Source organism: Carya illinoinensis, chromosome 10, assembly GCF_018687715.1.
Source record: "Carya illinoinensis cultivar Pawnee chromosome 10, C.illinoinensisPawnee_v1, whole genome shotgun sequence".
Lineage (NCBI taxonomy): Eukaryota > Viridiplantae > Streptophyta > Magnoliopsida > Fagales > Juglandaceae > Carya > Carya illinoinensis.
This window is the reverse complement of record NC_056761.1, coordinates 32466022-32486583: the sequence shown is the minus strand read 5'-3', so window position 1 is coordinate 32486583 and position 20562 is coordinate 32466022. Positions and strand designations below refer to the sequence as shown.

General features: G+C 35.2%; 1 protein-coding gene across 3 annotated transcripts; it reads right to left on the bottom strand.

Annotated features, from left to right (window-relative positions):
• Positions 1–3630: 3630 nt before the first annotated feature.
• Positions 3631–9049, bottom strand: LOC122279399 (WRKY transcription factor 44-like). Of its 3 annotated transcripts, none has more exons than XM_043090037.1 (6): positions 8504–9049; positions 5916–6374; positions 5681–5812; positions 4753–5486; positions 4308–4466; positions 3631–4154 (listed from the first exon to the last, which is right to left on the bottom strand). In XM_043090037.1, exons 2-6 carry the CDS (start codon positions 6129–6131, stop codon positions 3968–3970), a joined length of 1428 nt encoding a protein of 475 aa, XP_042945971.1. In that variant the 5' UTR covers positions 6132–6374; positions 8504–9049; the 3' UTR covers positions 3631–3967. The 3 variants fall into 3 exon arrangements, with proteins under 3 accessions (XP_042945971.1, XP_042945973.1, XP_042945972.1); XM_043090039.1 differs by having other exon boundaries at positions 8606–9049; XM_043090038.1 differs by lacking the exon at positions 8504–9049 and adding an exon at positions 8159–8312.
• Positions 9050–20562: the final 11513 nt, after the last annotated feature.

The following is a 20562-nucleotide window of genomic DNA, read 5'->3' as shown; positions in this document are numbered from 1 at the left end:
AAACACCTCTTGTTTTAGCTTATGGGCCTCCTCCTCGACTTAGCCGAGCTTTCCCTTCAAGATCTACACTTCACCTATGCTTCTAAAGCTCAAGGACAGCATTCGCGAGTGTTTTCCAAGAGCCTTAGCATGGTCCCGGTGGAGTTGCCTTAGCGTCTCCTGGTCTCGAGCCAATGTGATCTCTCAAGCGGCCAAATTTCGCACAACCCTATCACAATCTTTCACCAACTATTTGTTGTAGTCAGCCAGCTTAGACGCGTCATCCCCAATGCTCTCGAGTTCCTTCCTCAAGTCTTCCTTCTGACGCTCGCTTCTGGCAGCCTCACTTTCCAACTCTTCAGTGCATTGCTGCATATCCTCGATCTCTCAGAGCCACCCCCAGCGATTGAACTCGAACTCGTCATTTCACCGAGTCATCTACCTGAGCTTATAGTGCTCGAGATGGGCCGGGGAGGCCAGTTGGCGGTTGGCCTCGGATAGCTCCCCAAGCTCTTCGCCGACCATAGCTACTATCTAGTTGGCGGCCTACAAAACAATGACAATACATGTAAGAAAAAAGAGAGCAAACAAAAAAGGCATTCAAGAGTCGGATGCATAGTAAGGGAGGAGTGCATAGGACTATATATGAGCAAAGGCAGGCCGCAGCTTTCGAGTTGTCCGTTTGGTGGCAACAGCACAGGCCTTCTAGAGCTCCGACTTTAGACTCTGGCCTGCCCCAGTTTCAATTGTATAGGAAGGGCTAGTAGGGCCCAGGGGTAGGGAGTTACCCAACCCCGATGCCCCTGTCTCCCCTTCACCAGCGACCCTCTAGAAATGCCTAGGCGGCTCGATGATGGAGCTCCAGAAGATGGCCCCCTAAGGGATCACGACAGATGTCCGACTCTGGCTCCTCAGGATCATCATCGTCACTTAACACGACTATGTGAGGAGAGGAGTGGGAACCTTCCAGACGGGATTAAAAGGAAGAAGAAGGGTGAGAGGGGCTTCTCGACGCATCCTCGTCGCTTCCCTCGGGAGTCTGTTCTCTTTCTTCTTCCTCCTCTTCATCTTCTTCTCTCTCTTCTTCTTCTTCTTCTTCTTCTTCTTCTTCTTCTTCTTCTTCTTCTTCTTCTTCTTCCTCCTCCTCCTCTTCTTCTTCTTCCTCTTCCTCAGCCTCCTCTCCCATTACTTCGGCCAATCTCCTACCAGAAGTAAAAGGATCACTAGGAGAGGCGTGTGACTCCTGTGCTGCCTCCATGCCTCCACAAGCAAGTTCCTCCCTCAGGGTGTCCTCGAAAGACTATAACTTCTCCACCTCGCTCAGGGTGCAAAGGGAAGTGCACAAAAGAGTCGAGGAAGGTGGCCTCAAAGATTGAATCATCCTCTTCTTTGAAGATGGGAAGTGGCAGCTCGATAAGGGCAGGGCGAGGGTCCATAGAAGAGGAGGAACCAGCAGTTGGAAGAGGGGCTGTTGAGGAAGAAGCACTAGCAACAGCACTCAACCTACTAGGGAATGACATCGTCCTCCCCCAAATGGAGGAAGGAAGGGCCCGGACATGAGAGAGCTCAACCTGTTCTCCCCCACTACGAGAATGCTCTTGGGAGCTAGCCCCACTCGAAGGCCTGTGAAGAGAGTCATGGCATGCCTTTGATCGCCTGTCTTCATGCTGGGACGGGTCTGCCGCCCTCTTTTGCCCCATGGGGGAAGGTCCCAGGTTGGTTCAGGGGGAACAGCTAGGCGACCGGTAGAACTCCAAAATACTACGATAGGAGAGGGCCACATTGGTGTTTGATTCATACTCATAGGCCCGGGCCTATTTACTGACCTTGGCAACACGAGCCTCCTCCTCGGGAGTCTACTTGATCTCCAGACTTTGCACAAAAGGGAGGAGCCCCCAGTTGACTTGGATGGAAAACTCCCCCTGAGTCAATTCTTCCTCAGGGAACTCCCAACCCTAACCCGAAATGAAGAAGAACTTCCTAGTGTGGTCTTTAACAATTGAATGATGGGATTACATCATAGCAATCCTCTAGCTTGGGACCCTAGCTTGAAACCCACACAGGTTTCTTGGGTGGCGGTTGATACGATACACCCAAAAGAACTCCTAAGCCGTCAGGTAGGGATACACCTCGCTCGCTGCAGAGAGGGCCTTCCTAACGATGGCATAGTTGGACATCAGTAGCCTCCAACGACTCAGACGCGAGACGTTGGAGGCTACTAATGTCCAGCTATGTCATCGCTAGGAAGGCCGTCTCTGTGGCGAGCGACTTGGCATCCGACAATCGCCCTCGATGCTAGAGCCTAAGTCAGGTATAAATATCCCGACCCCTTCCACAAGAAAGGATTGGACACTCTTTCATTATTCAAATACTTAGAACTCTCAACTAACTTTAGCATCGGAGGACTCATGGGCTCAATCCGAGTCCACCCTTCGTTCTTCTTACAAGTTCCATAGTGTGGGCCCGTGGAGCTGCCCAAGCCGCGAAACACGACATCAACAAGGAGAAACTATTTAGAAAACTAAAACATACCACTAATCTTAAGCACAAATAAGTAATTCAATTAGATAATTCATTCTTTATTTTTTATGATTAACTTAAGTCTATATATTACTTGATATTTGTTTGATAAAAACACAAGTGGAAGGTGAAAATGATATGACTTTATAGTTATTAATTGCCCAATAATCTAGTGGAATAGTGAATGATATGGTTTCATAGAAACAACACTTTGAGGCCATTTGGATTGAGAAACACTCTCATTTCAATGAGCCAAGGTGGGTGATGTGGCTCAGCAGTAGCAAGCAAAGCTCGTACTTCCAAAATCATCTATATGTTATTGATTTGTGCTTGGATATGTATGGTGGCTCAGCAGTAGCAAGCAAAGCTCCTACTTCCAAAATCATCTATATGTTATTGATTTGTGCTTGGATATGCAACCATACAAACCTTGATGACTAGAGTTTTCTGAAAGGATACCATATTTAAGGTATTGACAGCTAAGCTTAGCTGATTAAATCATTGATCATTTTGTATCAAAGACTGGTGTAAAAATGCAGTCTTCTATAAGAATGAAATGTGGGTTTTATTTTTCAGAAAACTGAGATACGAGGAGCACATAATCATCAGCATAGTAATGATATGCATGGGAGGATTTTAAAATTTTGGGTCGGGTCTAGTGATAACTTTTTCTTGACTCGTTTCTTTCAGGGTCAGGTTTGCCATGCCGCTTTATTATACAATCTTACATGAAGCTTATAGAAAGGATGAATATAAAAGAATCTTACATATTGGCTGTTATTCCATGTCCATGTGATATAATAAGCACATAGGATTTCACAAGTTCCAAATGATGAAGGGAAGTCTAACAATAATTCATGTAGTTGAAAGAAACTAGAGTGCATATATATCCACACTATATGTGGAATTAGTTATGTTACCGTTGAACCACCTCAGTCAGTTTTGTGCTAACTGATCATAAATTTACAATAACATACTTTGTATTCGTTTCTGTAATATTTCTTCTCTTCTTTATATATACTTTGAAACAATAACTTTGCTCCTATTGGGTATTTTTGTGTTAAATGACCATAAATTTTTAAAAACAAAAAGTTGAAAGATCATGTTTTTAAAGATCAAGAACAATCCATCTTTATAAACAAAATTTAAAATAGAATAGGATTAGAATACATCATTTTTCTCACGCATCGCACGAGTGTGCGGCTAGTGTTACAATAAGCTTCGAGGCAGCTAGGTGAAAAGGCTTCATAGAGACAGATGTGTTTCCATAGAATAATCTGAGCTACCCACAAAAGAAGAATAGAAAGAAAAACAGTCTTTGATCAACAATCTGTGAGATTTAGAGTAAAAATGATCCACCATTGCTGATCACATAAGTCATCTGGCTTCTGATGCTCTTGACCTCTATCAAACCTACACTACCATGTCAAACAATGGATTTGGTGAAGTTTTCAGTGCACACAGTCATTCATCTCCTTTCTTTACCTCTACGGGCGAGGATATCTGTTTCAGAAACCACTGGATTTGTGTTCTTGAGTGGCATTTCGTGGTTATGTTTTCCCTCATATGTTGTGATAAAAGCTCTTGGATCTTCTGATGTTCTTTCCACATGTTTGCGCACACTGCATTTGAGACTGGTACATCTGTAGTAACTTCTGCAAAACACATGGAATGAGGTTTAAGGAATATTATCTGGAAAGAAAGATCAATCGCTTCTTACTTAAAGGACTTGAATATAAAGGCCAAATTAGACCAGGAACCTGAAATAGAGAAGATTATATCAACATAAAATGGACAAGAATCTCAACCTGGGATATGGATTTCCCTTGACAACCTTCTGTCCATATTTCCTCCAGCGAAAGCCATCGGTCATAGTTTCAGAATCGGTGGAGTTTTGCAACACAATGCGGGGCTCTTGTGTGCCTTTCCCTAAAGGACCTGCTTCGTTGGATTGACTCTCACTTTTCCTGAAGCAGAGAACATTAAGTTCAGCAAAAGCAATCGTATGCCACTTGAATGAAAAGAACGATTATAATGTGGGCTCAAAAAGAGAGCTTACTAATTTTAACAATATGCTGACTTTTGGACATAACCCTAAAATTATTTTTAGCATCAATTGAAACATCATTCCCATAAGGATATAAAGCTCTCTTTATCACCAATTCAGCATGCAAAACCATCTCAGATTCGGTTACCTAGTATAGCCAGTGTGTTTTTCATTTTAGGCAGCTATAAATATCCACTTAATCTTACCTTTTTTTGCTTTTGGGTTCCTCATCCACCAGCTCCATGGTTTTGTTTCCTTCTTCACATTCTCCACTAAGGCCACAGGAATTATCAGGAGTACCACCAGCAGCAGCAATTGTACCAGTTGGGACAGGATCACAAGTTAGTGCAGCATTACCCTGATAAGTAGAACGTGAAGCCAATCCTACTTCATTCTGATTTTCTACTCTGCCTTCAGAAGCATCATTTCCTTCATTGTATCTGCTGGTGGTGGTATCTTGACCAAGCCCATCAGATACAATTCCTAGCCCTTGTGTTGTCCCTGATGAGTTGCGCTTAAGAGGCTGAGGCTTTGAATGGCTGTGCTCACCCTTGTAAACAATCTCTGCAATCTGACCATCCAATGATCTCTCAACCTTCTTTTTCACAGGGCAATTTGGATGTGTGCACTTGTAATAACTTCTTGGGTACTCACTTCCTTTGACTTGCTTTTGGCCATATTTTCTCCAATTATATCCATCATAAGAAGGAGAAGGACTATCACCATTAGCTGTAGTCGGCAAAGCTTTTGGATCCTCCTCCTTTTTCTGGGATGCTACCTTTGAGGGCCCGACTGCCTTATTTGCTTCAACTCGTGAGGGAATTTTCTGGTGAAGATTTGAGCTTTTTTTGGATCTGAACTTATGTTTCTCTTGGTTTGAATGTTGGGAAGAGGTCTTGACTGTTGGTTGTGCTGGTTGATGATTAGTATTGAAGTTTCCCTGTTCAAAAAGAAAAGGAATATTCTTACGCTTAGGAAGCCTACAAAATATCCAAGGTCATTGAATCAGATGGAAAAAATAAAGAAATAAAACTAACAACAGAACGACATGAATAACCATTAAGAGACCATACATGTTGGAAAGGAAAGAGGTACCCCTATAATACAACAAATACGCATATGTTAGCAACTGACCATATTTGCCAAGAGAGAAGCAGTTGTCTTTGATACAAATTTCGCCAATGGTTTGTATACCACAGTTGCTTTGCTGTCAAATTTCGGGACCTCATCAGCTGAATTACAAAGAGCTGCTCCAGAGATTTCGGCCTGAAATCACCAGCCAACAGAAAGATCAGAAGAAATTAAATGACTAAGGACTCAGAGAAGAACTTAGAAGTTCATCTTCTTTGAGAAGAACTTAGAAGGTCACCTGAGAAGAAACTGCCCCAGGTGGAGCACGATTCACCATTGGCTTGAACCTCACTGTCTTTGGTCGAATAGCAGTAACTGCAGTTGAACATACATTGGAGGGCGAGACATTAATGGCGCCTGCAAGAAGTTCTGAGAAAGATCTAAAACTGGAACAAGTCGGTCTTGAGGCAACTGGCTTAGCAATAACTACTCTCTCTGCTTCCTTAGTATCCATCTCAAATGATTATATGCTGTTCTAATTTAATGTTTCATAGAGCATTATGCCTCAATGAATAAAAGGAGAGCTCTGAACTCCAATCAGCCTGGAATACTCGACATTCCTCTATTAGAGATAGCAAGAGTAGACTATAAACTTGTTGGGAGGTGATACTTTAAGCAGGACAACTGAAGCATGCTTCAAATGTTCCTTTTATATGTGTTGATTCCAGATTTACCTAGCCAAAACTCTTCTTCAAACCTGCATTATCCAATGATGATCAGATAAACAACTGGTAAATGGAGAAATAAAATTATAACAAGGAAGAAAAGCAAAGCCATTAAGTTATTAACAATCTATTATTCTGTCACATGCAGCCACGCATATCACGTGGTATCAGAATCCTGGCTATGTGAAACCTGGATTGCAAATCTGACTTACAATTAGCCAAGACACGTAAATGAGATTAACTTTCTATAGTTAACCAAGAAAAAATGTTCATCACTCAGACCAACCTTTCTGGAACTGAATTTAACTTAGTTATTGGATTCCATTGTAGGAAGATGGGAATGCAGGAGAAACTAATAAGATGATTGTCAACTTAATCGGCTAGCTAGGTTCAGAAGAAAGCCTTATGCTTGTTAAATCTTTAAAAAGAACTGATGCGATATAACTGGATCAAATTCAAGCAAGTCTTTTAAACTAGAAGCAAACATAGTTTCTTCTATTATTGAAGTTATTTTTAGTTTAAAAACTTTATATTAAAGCTTAACCAACTTAAAATAGAACAATATTCGAATCAACTCTGACCAGTAAATGAATTTCAGTTTTATCTTCTCCTTTTCTTAATGTTGAAGGCATTGTAGAAAGAAGGATGAATTTCAATAATCAGTAAACATTGTGTGATGCAAAGGCCTCGTAGTCTGAATCCGACTGACGTCTACTCAATTCAGAGTATATATAGTAAAACTATTACAGTAAATTAGCAGATAAAAAATGTGTACGAGGAACTTCCACTGCTACCAAGTTCTAAGCAAAATATGAGTTATAAAGAAACTCCAAGAAAAATTTCTGATAATCCCTATACTAAGATAATAAATCAACATTGCACTGAGAAGCAATAAATCAATATCTCCAGAAGTCATTTGCAAACGACTTGATAATATGAGATATAGCCGATGGTGTTTCCCAAAATATTTATTTGAGCAACTGAGATTTCTCTCTACAACTTTGAATATGACAATCTTTAGTTGAACAATGGAATTCTTTTTTCTTAACTCTACAGAACAGTAATTCATATTCTCCATCAAAATAAAAGACACCACAGATAGACAATGGATTATGGATTTCCTCGTCCAACTTCACATCTACAAGCAAGCGTAATGATGCTTATCTGCCTACAACACAACGAATTTCTTGGTTCTCATTGCAAGTTTGCGATAAAGTTAAATAATTTTCAACTTAAAAATACCAACTTGAATCTTATCATCAATACCAAAGTTGATGATAAAAACCCTATTGCTATTAGCCTTTCCAGATTCATTTTCCTCCTCCAAAGACATGATACCAAGAATCTAATGCGACTAGCAGAGCTAAGAACTACCATAAAATATCGCCATCTGTATATGGGACATTCTTAACTACTAAATCATTAAGAAAAACAAAAACCAATCTGAATTATTTCATCTTTTGAAGGATAAAAAAGAAAAAGAAGAAAAAACCCAGCACTATAAGAAACAAGATAGTTTAGGAGTTCTGCAATAATGGACACTAAATTGCAAGAATACATAACAAAGCATCTCATAAACAGAGATTTTTCCTTTTTTTTTTAGCCCAACTCCCTGAAACAGAAGCTTTCTCCAACTCACTGAACAGAAGCTTTCTCCTAATTCACAGCAAGACCTAAAACTTTCTAAACCAAAACGGAAGGTGCTGGATAATATGCGACCATTAGAACTAAAGCAAATGCAATCGAGTCACAGATAAAATCCGAAGACATTCAGATAGACAAAATCAAAATAAAAGGAAAGGAAGGGAGAGCCAACCAGAATGGCAATAACTAGCAAGTAAAGAAGTTTGTTGGCTGCTTGAAACACCGTTAACCAATTCATTTTATGCCATTTGGCTGGACCCGTATTGGGTGGAGGCTTTTTTGTGAGCAAATAAATAAACCTGAATTTAGAAAGTAAAAACGGGACATATATACAAGAACTTGACCTCTCAGAGAGAGAAACCTCAACCAGTTTAACATGTGACGACGCCCAATCATATCGGGTTCTTATTAAGCAAAAACAACCTTAAAGACTTTTCACTGGTCATACAGTGCCTGTGATTTTTAAACAGTTCAGAGAGAGAGAGAGAGAGAGAGAGAGAGGCTCAGAGAGGCTTACCAAGGAAAACAGATGGGAAAGTTGCAGCAGAAAGTAAGGCAAATCCAAGAAAAAACTTTACTTTGTGGATTTCAGTACTTTAGTCTCAAAGACAGAGATTACCGGACTGGTTTGGACCAAGAACCCCGAGCCTACTTGTACGGACAACCGACTGTCTCAGCGTCTATCTGCTTCCCATTTTTTGACTCTCGGATAAATAGATAACATATCATAGCGCGTGATATGCACTCAAGACCCCAGTTCGGGCCAGCTCAACAGGAAACCAAACTAAACGGCTGAAAACCTGACTCTGTAATTGATTTAGGTCTTAATCTGATCCTCTATTGATCACAGATCGGCGGAAAGATAGAGCTTTTCGCCCACCATCTCTGAAGAAAAGGAATCGAACGTTACTAGCAGAAAAGATATTTTTTGAAACTTCCAACACTCTCTAATCATATAATCCTTGTACAAACAAACAAACGAACAATTTTGGGACAATCTTGTTAGCAACCATAATTCAATGGCAAAGCGAGATCCAGGTTGGTTGCGAGACTTGTCAAGTACAAAGTAAAAGCTGACGACTTATGGTTACGAAAACATGTAATGCATACAAAGAGCAGCTTCATACATGGACCAAACTATGTTTTAAAATGCATGATATCAACTTATATCACTGGGGAGACACAGAAAAATGAATTGTGGGATAGTAAAAGATTTTGGTTATACCCCTCCACAAACAGTATAAAGAGTTATTCGATTCTCAAACTGGTGTATAAAACATACCGTCAACGTCACTTAAATAATAAGATTTAAATTTTAAATCAAATTATACAATATAAGTAATTTATTAAGTGCAATTTATCCTAATAATTGAGGATTTTTTTTTTTCCTTGTATAAAACCATGTGAACATATCAGTAGTGCCCATGAGACACTGGGAGATTAAGATGATATTACATATTTTTAATATAAAGTTGTGCTTGCGTGGCAAAGAAACCATATTGGATCGATTCATGGAAGGGCAAATGCTATTGAGATGATTTCATTGTTTTAAGAAAAATGAATTTTTTATTCATTGAGTTACAGCAGTGTAAGGCACCACCGAGTAGAATGGCATTTATGGGTGAAGTTGCATTTTGATCAGAATTTATGTACAAAATATAAAATAGAATTATTTTTTTAAAAATTATAAACAAAAATGAAATCTCTGTAGAGAGAGAGAGAGAGGAGAGGGGGGGTTGTCATGTAGCGTAGAGTTTAGACTAGAGGGTTAGTTGAGGTTTGGAAAGTTAGTTGGGAACACGTGGGATGCATTCATCCCCAAGTTCCAACTCCCAAAAACAACAAAAATATTCCCAAAAACCTGTAATTCTATGACCAGACTGGTTGTTGCATTATGCCACACACGTGCGTGCCAATGGAATTGCTGTCCGATCCCTCCATTTTTCTCTATTTTTTTTTCTAATTTTTTGGGATAAGTAATTAAGCTCCCCTGCAATATCTTCCAAACCTTAAACTTGTACACATCGAATCACCGCAATCAATTCAAAATTTCATATATATTTATATAGAAATCAGTGTCAAGACTTTGGGAACCATAAATTATAATAATATATAAATTTACGTCATGCTTGGAACTTAGACTGAACTGAGATCTAAATATCCAACTCTCAAATTATTAAATTCATTTCAATTCAAGATATCTTTATATTTGAGATCTACAATCTTTTTTAATTTCTTATAAATATATTAAATTCATCTTAGATGGACTCTACAAAACTCATTCCACCATCTTAATTCATTACTATTCATAAAACATTTAGTTCAACTCAACATTCAAACGGAGACTTAGTAATCATTTTATTCCGATAGATAGGATTGGGTCATTGAATTGGTGCACATAGTATTGTGAATAGGATTGGGTCATTGTATTGGTGCACATGGTGTCGTGGGATCCTATCCTTCTCGTATTCATGACTCTGCATTATTATTATTATTATTTTGGTTTATTCGACAGACTCGGAACACTGAAAATAGAATAAAATAAGTAGTAACCCACTTTGTTCGTGGTCAAGTCTCCATTAAATAAGAATAGTTGACTGATGATTCTGATGACCAGATTATGGCTTACACATATTAAGCTGATTAGTTCGATTTTATCTAATGTTATGTTACCAATGTAGAAAGCACTGTTAAAAATTAAAGAAAAAAACAAAGCATTTGTTCCCTACCAAATCATTCCAAAGAAAAGTAGTTGTGGCATGATCTAGATAAAGAATTTTGGGTATGTCTTGGTTCTACAGGTGAGATCCGAGTATGTAGATGAAAGAAGACATTCTTGTGCCACTTTGAGTCTGATACCATGTAAATAAATAGCCCATAGTTTGTATAAGGAATCAAAGTTGTCATTTATAGCTCTGCTTCTAGCTGTACGGAAACTATAGAAGGACATATACAGCTGGCTATGTAACGGATACAATGTTTACATTATATAAAACTATAATAATTTATTTACTGTAATCTCGTAGAGATATTTTAGCAACAAATCATGGTCTTGTCTCTTCAAGAAAAATGTTGAGAATTTTTAGACAAATTTTGAAAATTGTTTAAATAAAATGTTGTTAACATGTGTCTTGTATTGAGGTAGAAGAGGTTAAAAAATTCGAAATCTGATTCAGAGTCATAAGTATCAGTTCAATGAATTTGACAATTCGACAAATTAAATTTGTCGATTTATGACAATTTTGAATCGGTTGTTTTATTATTAATAAAAATTATGAAAAATCATATATAATACAATTCAAGTATTTAATATCATATGAAAAAACATGTATAATACACAATTCAAGCATTTAATATGATATATAAAAGAGTTTAAAGTATTATTTTATTGACTACTTATTTTGTTGACTACTTTTAATAGGAATATATAATTTCAAGAAGTATGTGCTTGATGTATTTAGCCTCAATTGTATACACTTTTTTGTCTCGAATGTTCTCATATATGAAGAAGAGAAATATCATTAAGTTCACATGGCAATAGTAGTATCTTGTTCAAATCACAAGTTCAATACAAAATACTTATCATCTCTTGATTTTTCTGTTCTACTAAAGAAAATAAAGAATATTATGTTTCATTTTCTCTACTACTCTCATCGAATATAATGATGAAAAAGTTTATATATATATATATATAATTCCATCGTATTTTCATACAAAATATAAAAGAAATGCATTTATCAAATATAGTTAAAAAAAAAAATAAACACAATTTTGAATTTTTTGGAATTAGCTTAAATTGGTTTGCAATAAACTTGAATCGACGATTAAAGTGGTTCACATAAGGAATAAAAAAAAAAATACTAAAATCGATTTTTCTAACCAATTCAAATTGAATCAATTGGATTGGTTTGAATCGAACTGAATCAATTTTTTTTTGTTGTTTAAATTACTTTTTTGGGTTCGTAGGTTTATTTGAATAGTTTGAAATTAGGGACCCTGCCACTTTTCTGCCTACCCTAGGGCTGTCGGGTGCCCCTAGCCTTCAGATGCTAGGGTATAGGCCTCTGCTACACCTGAGAACCCATGTGGGGGCTAGGCTATGCCCAGGCATGCCTGATTGGCCATGCTCGTCTACATATATATAATAATTATTTATTTTAATAAAACGACGTAATTTTAATATAAGGTTTTCAAAGATCTCCCCGTCCTTTCCCCTGCTCGTGCCTCTCTCTTAGTTACTGTTATGTTATAAAATTTTGAGAAATGTTACGCATCATCCTACCACACATATTTTATATATTAAAATATTATTTTTTTTTTATTTTTTTTTATTTTATTCTTATTAAACTAATTAAATTATTCTATTTATCATCCACACACTACATATTTATTATAGAAAAAATAAAAAAAAAATTAAAATAAGTGTAGTGTGTGAAATGTGAGGATGACAAGAAAATTTTTCCTAAAATTTTTTTATCTAAAATATAAAATACTCATCTTATCATTATAATTTTTTTAATTTTCATACGAAATATAATAAATAATTTAATTTTTTTCAAATTTCAATATAATAATAATATTAAAATATAATATTTTAATATTTAATCTTAAAATTTAAAATTTTCATCTTAAAAATTTCAATAGCCAAACAAAACCTAGTATTTTATGACATCATCGCCATCACGATCTCTCTCTTTCTCTTGCCATCACCCCCAACCGATATCTCTCTTCCTCTCTCTCTAGTTAGTTTTTCGCTAGATGGTGATTTTTTTGCCTAGTGAAGAGAAGGAGCGGTAGGTCAGGGGGCCAAAACCTGCCCACGTCCATGTGGGGGTGGGGGAAGGGGCAGGGGCACCCCATTTCGGAGGGGTGCGGGTGGCAAAAGTAGGTTGAAAATAATCTTTTAAATGTTACTTTTTTTGGTTTTTGTATTTTTCTCTAAAACTTTTTGAGATTTAAAATATTTGGTTTGAAGATAAATTTTTTACAAAAGATAAATATGCTCTAACAACCCATGTCTATGACTGACTTTGGCTGTATTTGAGTGTTAAGATATCCTCAATATTTTTCATTATTATTTATTATTTTATTATTACTTTTCACTTACCGTTATTACTATTCCTTATTTTTTACTTATTTTTTACTCATTTTTTATTAATATTTATTATTTTATTATTAAATTTTATTTACTTTTTACTATTATTCAGTATTCACAATACTTCTCAATACTCAAACCCCCACCCTTAAAATTTATCTCTCATGCAAAATTTTTTAGGAATAACACTCAATAATAGTTCCCTCTGTTAAATTTTCTGTCCATCATCGTTAACGAAAAACACACTGGCCTAATCACAAGCTGCCGTGTGTGAATTTTAAAAAAAGAAATCAAAACTATTTAAGATAAATATAAAAACTAAATTTTTGTTTATAAGAAAACAATATAATATCTAACATTATTAAAAATCGAACAAAAACGCAAGTGATTGAATTGCCACCGATGGTGGTCGGGCGGCCAGATCTCGACATGTGATGCTTGCACCTGACATACTATTGCTTTAAGGAAAATGCTACATCCCCGCTCCCAGCTTTTCTTTTTCTTTTTTTTTAGTGATTAAGAAAAAATTATTTAATATTATTGTGAATTTTTTATTTTTTAAAATATTAAAAAAAATTAAAAAATAATGTGAAAAAAAAAAAACAAAAAATAAAAAAAATAAGCCTAGCAGGGAGCTTTAGTGGGTGCCCGGCGGTGGCTCTAGTAGTCCCCTTGCTTTAAAGTATCTGCATGTTTAGGTATACGCGTAGAAGGTGCATGCTTCGGCGTGGATAAGCGTTCGCACGGCGAAGCACACGTGTGGCGCCTTGACACTGAAGTATAGGAGCGAGAAAAGATGTAGTACAGTCTAAAGAATAAAGAAAAATATAATTGCAAACATAATTATGCATTAATCTGTGCACCAATGTGATGTGATTGATCAAAAAATAGATTTGATTGAAAACAATGTTAATTTAAATTTTAAGTATGAATAAATCAGTATTGATACACAGATTAGTGCGTGACTGTGCTTATATGTAGCAAAACTCAAAGAATAAAGCTACGGTGCCACCATAATCCCGCTCCATTTGACAATTTCATCCCAAAAAAAAAAAATATTTAATAATTAAGGAAATAATTTTTAATGTATTAATATTTTTTTAATCTTTTTTTAAATATTTAAATATATTAAAAATGTGAAAAGAAAAAGAACCTAAAAAATAAAAACTTTAAAATTTACTAATTGTCAAATGGAACGGTACCATTTCAAGCGGCAGAATAGCACTGAACAAGGTTAAATAGCACGTTAATTAAGAGTAACAAATTGTAATTAATTACTTTTAACTATTATAAAGTCTAACAATCATTAATTATTGTTTAAGGAAAATTCTATATAAAAACCTTATATCACACAACTCTACCTAATTAATATATGATTTGTTATTTTTATCATTCTCTCTTAAAGTTTAAATATGTGTGTTTAAGTGTGAGCAGAGGAGGGGAATCCTGTTCAAAAATGGAGGGTTGGGGTGAATGATATTTTTCAGCTTTTGAATGACATGTTTTGTAAACTTTCAACTGAGAGTGTTGAGAAAATGGTGATGATGCTGAGAAATATATGGCACCGGAGAAATAAAGCCATTTTTGATAAGCAGGTGTTGGGTCCAGCTACTGTGATGCAGATGTCATTGGTGGGATATGAAAATTTCAAGTTAGCTCGAAGAAGGCTGGAGGGTGGAAGTGAGCAGGTAACAGTTAAGGCTGGGAATGGGAAAGGGAGGGGATGGAGGAAGCCAGTTGGTTTGCAACTCAAAGCTAACTTTGATGCAGCTATTAGTGTGGCCGCTAGGTGTTTGGGTGTGGGGGTTGTCATCAGGGACTGTAATGAAGATATTTTTGCTGCTAAGTATGCTAAAAGGCCATACAGTTGCCATGCTTTTGCTGCAGAATGTACTGCTCTTTGAGAAGCAATGGTGCTGTGTGAGGATTTGGGATTAAGGGGTGTGGTGTTTGAAGGGGATGCTAAGTGTGTAATTGATGCGGTAATGAAACATAAGAGTGATGATTCAAGGTTTGGTCACTTGGTGGAAGGTCTGCAGCAGAAACTGAAGATGTACAACAGATGGGAAGTGAGTTTTATTCACAGGGAGGGTAATGAGGTAGCTCATCAATTGGCTAAAATGGCTATGTTTGGGGATGGTGATGTGTATTGGATAGAGGAGGGACCAGATTCGATTTCTAATTAGATACTCATAGACAAAATGTATACTGATACTGTTACAAGTTGAATATGAATACAAAGTGATTCTTTTAAAAAAAAAAAAATATGTGTGTTTAAATAGAATGAAAAAAAATAAAAAATCACATACTAGTGAGGTGAAAGTGTGTGTTATAAGACTTCCCATAGCATTTTTCATTATTTGAAAGTCATATATTTTCAGGTAGATAATAGGATTCTTTGCCCTAATTGTAGCGTTTTGGTATTTTGGTTCGATTTTGTAAAGTTTAGAGACTAATTAATAATAAAGTCAAACTACAAAAATTATTTTATCATTTAACCTTGTTTAAATGGATGTAAAATTGAATAATATTATACACAGTCTTAAGATGTGCAAGTTTTGAGCATTTTCTTTAAAAAAATGGAGTTCACTGTTAAAAAAATTATTTTTTTATATAAATCTTATATTTACTAAATTTTTTAAAGGGAGTATGCAACCCTTGTACACCCTAAAAGTACAAATATTATTTCTCGAGTTTTGTTATATACAAGTAAGGTCGCGTACTAATCTGCGTACCAATATTAATTCATTCATACTTAAAATTTAAATTAATACTGTTTTTAATAAAATCTACTTTTTGACCAATCACATTAAGTTGATGCACAGATTAATACATTATTATGCTTGCAACTATATTTTTCTTTATTTCTCTCTAAAATTATCATTTACGTCGTGTCAAATCCATTTTTACACTCTCTAATGAGAGATAGACACAAAAACTTTCTATGATAATTACGATAGAACTGATTTAGGTGATTACTATAATTGTACGCATTTTCTCTCTCTGCTCAGTCGCTCTCTCTTACCTCGAAATCGAAATTGGTTTATTTCTCCCCCTCCATCACGGAAAGATCCTTACAATCAAGAGAGCTCTGTAAGTATTTGTTTCTTTTTCTTTCTGAATTTTGTTGATGGAGCTAAGGGCATTTCAATCGTGTTGTTCTATAAAAACAGAGCTTTTTCTTCTACCTTCGGAGCTCCAAGGTTGGGTTTGAGATTGTCACCAGTAGCAACTCATGATTAATTATGGGTAATATTTACTCTAATGATCACAAGTGTGCTCTTAATTGTATATCTTTGATATGTTCTCTGCATCACTTCCTTTGTGAATTCATAGTCTTAACGTCTGAAAGAGAAAGAGGGAGTGAGTGATTGAGTGATGAGAAAACCTTCAGAGATAAGTTAGGATCGGTTGTATAGTAATTATGCTTCCTGTTTAAAGGTTTACTCAAATTATTAAGTCGACAGATGTAGTTGTCATGCAAACAATGGCATCATACCATGAACAGATTTTTCTGGTAGACAGCAATTACCGCTCCAACTCTAAAAGGAAGGGATTGGTCGGTGGTATTGCCCTCTAAAAGTTGTACAAATGAGTTAATTTCAACGCATGTTTCCCCTTGGCATTACATAGCAAATATAATTTAATACAACTATCATATGACTTAAGATAGATCTATGATTATAAATAAACAAAATTATTCGTCAAACTCACTCCAACTAAATTAAAAATTTTACACGTTACTTACCATGTAAGCTGTATTCAACTTTGGCATGGTTATGTCAAATGTAAATACTAGGACCGAACAAAAATCAAAAATTCGACTTTGAATCCGATTTCGCTCAACAAAATGAATTTTTTTTTTTTTTAGTTTTTTTAGTTAGAATCGGAGGTGTCACCAAACCGACTCTGACTTTATGCCAAAGTTTTGAATTCCATTCCGTTCCGTTCTGATCCTCATTCCGTTTCGGGCTGTTTTTGTAATTTGTTTATACTAAGATCACATTTTTGTAAATTTTAAATTCAAACAGTATTTAATTAATTCTAAAATATAAGTATATTTATATAATTTTAATTTTTTTTATAACTTTAAATATGTCCCTTCATTCTTTATTTTTTTAAATATCATTATTTTTAATAATTTATCTATTCTTATATTTTTTTTTCTTCATTTTTGTGTCTTAACTCAAGTTTGTGATTTTTTTCAACATATATTCATTTTATAAATATTCAATTCTTCTATATATATACACATATACATGATACATACTTATATATATATGTATTTATTTTATTAGTTGTTAGTTTATATATACATATAAATATTTATATATAATATATAATTAATCCTGAGACGGTAGACCGAAATATACCGGTACTGAAATATTTCATTCCAATGCCTTAATCGGAATGGTCACGGAAATGGTATTCAAAACTTTGTTTTATGCTCTAACTCTGACTTCGATATTATACATATATTATAAAAATATCTATTTATGTATATATTGATCATATGTACTAATATAGTTATATAACTAGAACTTATATGGTTAAATTCAATAATATACTAGTATGGGCTAATTATACTTATACTATAATATAAATAGTTAATAATAGTTTAGTATATGTAAAAATCAAAATATTTACTACCATACATAAGTAAGTATAGAAATAAATTAGGTACTAGTATAATAACATGTATAAAGCCCATGATACTAATGTATAATAATATGTAATTAGACATTAGAAATAATTCTAGTATAGAAATAAATAAGACACTAACATAATATACTTACATGTAATTAGACACTATGATATAAGTCTAGTATAAAAATAAGTTAGATACTAGTATAGAAAGTCTAATATAATAAGTTAATAACACATAATATTATTGTATGATAACATGTAATTAGACATAATAATATGTAATATTATAGTATGATAACATGTAATTAGACACTATAATATAAGTTTAGTATAAAAATAAGTTAGATATTAGTATAAAACTAAGTCTAGTCTAATAAGTTAATAACGCAATAATTATAATAGTATAGCATAATAATATATAATTAGACACCAGTAAATTAGTATTTATTAATAATCAATTATAAAAACCATAAATAAAAATACTTATGGCTAAAGCATAAATCAAAATTAAATTTAGGTTTTTTTTTTTTTTTTTTAAGGGTTTAGGGGAAAAAAGCCCAAAACAGAGTTTAGGGAAGAAAAAAATTTGAGCTCCAATTATATTTACTGTTAATATTTTTTATAATTAAATATTTACTAAAAATATTGATGTGGGATGACCATTCACAAGGATATCTTGTTGATCTTATTCAAAGAGATTTGGTTAAAATTTGACTAAATATGAAACTAAAAAAGAATCTTAAAAAATATCCAAATCTGAGTCTGCTCCGACAAATTGAAGTTAGATTAGAACCTATGCAAATCTAAGTTGGACTTTGATAAAGTCTGAATCAGAGTTAGATTTAGGGAATTCTAACTCTGATGAGGTAAGATTTAGTAAATGCGATCGACATTAGCTAATCAAAGTCAGCAAAGTCACTAAGACAAAATATAAAGAAAAATGCTATGTACAACCGCATGATGTCCCTGCCACGGCCTCGTGTCCTACATGGCATAAGAAACACAATGGCATCGTTTTCTTTTGAGATAAGATTCCCTTTACTTTTTCTTTTCTCATCATTTCTTTCGATCTCCTTCTTTACCTCTCCTCTTCGCTTTCCCTCCTCATTCTCATCCCATCAAGACCTCAAGAAGCAGAAACAATTTCTCTCTGATTTTGGTGTCCCTTTGTGTTCTCCCTTTTCCATGAAATATACGAAGCCACTATGTGTTCTCTCTTATCCACAAAGCTCCATCCCCGTCGTCCTCCCTCTCCCCCGTTGTCTTTAACCCTCGTACCAGAACCCACACCAATCCGCAGTTACCCACAAAAAACAAAGACAAGCTCGAAGCCTGGCAGAGAAACCTTGAGGAAAACAGAGGAAAGTAGAGGAAAATCTATTTGGTTGGCAAGAAAATAGAGGAAAATCAAAAAAGAATCCGTAACCGCCTGTTTGGTTGCCAAGAAAATAAAAGAAAATCACGCAATAGTCTGCAATAGTCCATAACAGTCTGTTTGGTTGTTGAAAAAATAGAGAAAAATCACGCTTGGGTTTGATGACAAACAGAAAGAAAAAAAATGCATTTGGGCATATTAGACTCTCCGTACATTTCACAAGAAGTTTTAGAAATCAGAAGATAGGTGATTTGGTAGAGAGGAGTTGATGGTGGGTGAAACGAACGACGAAGATGGTGGATTTTGAAGTTGGGTGAAGAGACAATGATGGGGAGAAGATGAAGTGGGTGGCTCGGTTCGTTTTGTTGTTCAAATTAAACAACATCGTCTAGAGTTTGTGCCACGTAAGAGCCGAGGCCGCAGCAAGGACGCAGGCCGATTGTCCCTAGCATTTCTAAAATATAAATAACCTATTTTGTCATAAAGTGTTATGCATGATTTAATACAAATACATGATTTGTCACTTTTAACTTCTACAACTTCATATATATAAGTTTACCTAACTAACTTAAATGTTATAATGGCATAATTAAGTAACTAATTACAAAAATGAGCTTGTGAAAATGTAAAAGACTTCAATGAAGTAATTTTTCTTTTAAAAATAATAAATAAATCGAACTCTTAAACAAGCTTGAAACAGTCATGGCTATAAATAATAGCTCAATGATGAGCTTAAACTCTGGTACTGTACGAATATATAAGTAAATGAATAGAGCTTTAACATTCAATACTCACTCGAACTCGATGCAGAGTACACACTAAAATTCTAAATAGATCAAATAAAGCACAATAATTTGACTAAGCAAGCAGCTTTATTTTGTACACGTCATTACCGAGGTGAATTTTTAATTTGATGGGTGGACTTGATTAGGTAAAATGTACAGCACAATCTATCTTGCACCACTCAAATCTCTTGCAGTCAAGAGCTGGTATGTGCCCCGATTCAATGTGTGCAGCTGTGTTAACTTACTGCTTGGCAATACTTGAGCCAACCAGCTCGGCCAGCTGCAAAGGAAACCCAATCAAAGCATGGATTGAATATGATTTAGCCAGAACCAACCAACTACAGGGTGTCTTAAACCGATACAGCATCCCTTAACTGCTTATGCGGGTTCATTTCACAAATATCATACTGGAAAATTCATTTGTCACTACATATATGACTGACTGAGGGATATCATAAAGCCCAAGAGAAAACAAGGGAAAATGGGACGTATATTTAAGAAAACAGTCCTACTTAGAGATGTATTCAGTGTGCCATACAACGGGCACAAGCACTTCTTGAAAACACAATCTCAGACATTTCAGACCCCCTATACAAAAGATCATGAAATCTATAATCATTCAAAATCACCAATATCAATAAAGATTATGTATGTTGGGAACTACAGAACATCAC

What these genes read in the sequence shown, in the direction of transcription:
- LOC122279399 (XM_043090037.1), bottom strand. Translation starts at nt 6,131, where the DNA reads ATGGATACTAAGGAAGCAGAGAGAGTAGTTATTGCTAAGCCAGTTGCC. An exon ending in CTGGGGCAGTTTCTTCTCAG is followed by an intron (nt 5,813 to 5,915) that starts GTGACCTTCTAA and finishes TGGTGATTTCAG; the next exon opens with GCCGAAATCTCTGGAGCAGC. An exon ending in GAACCCAAAAGCAAAAAAAG is followed by an intron (nt 4,467 to 4,752) that starts GTAAGATTAAGT and finishes TCTCTGCTTCAG; the next exon opens with GAAAAGTGAGAGTCAATCCA.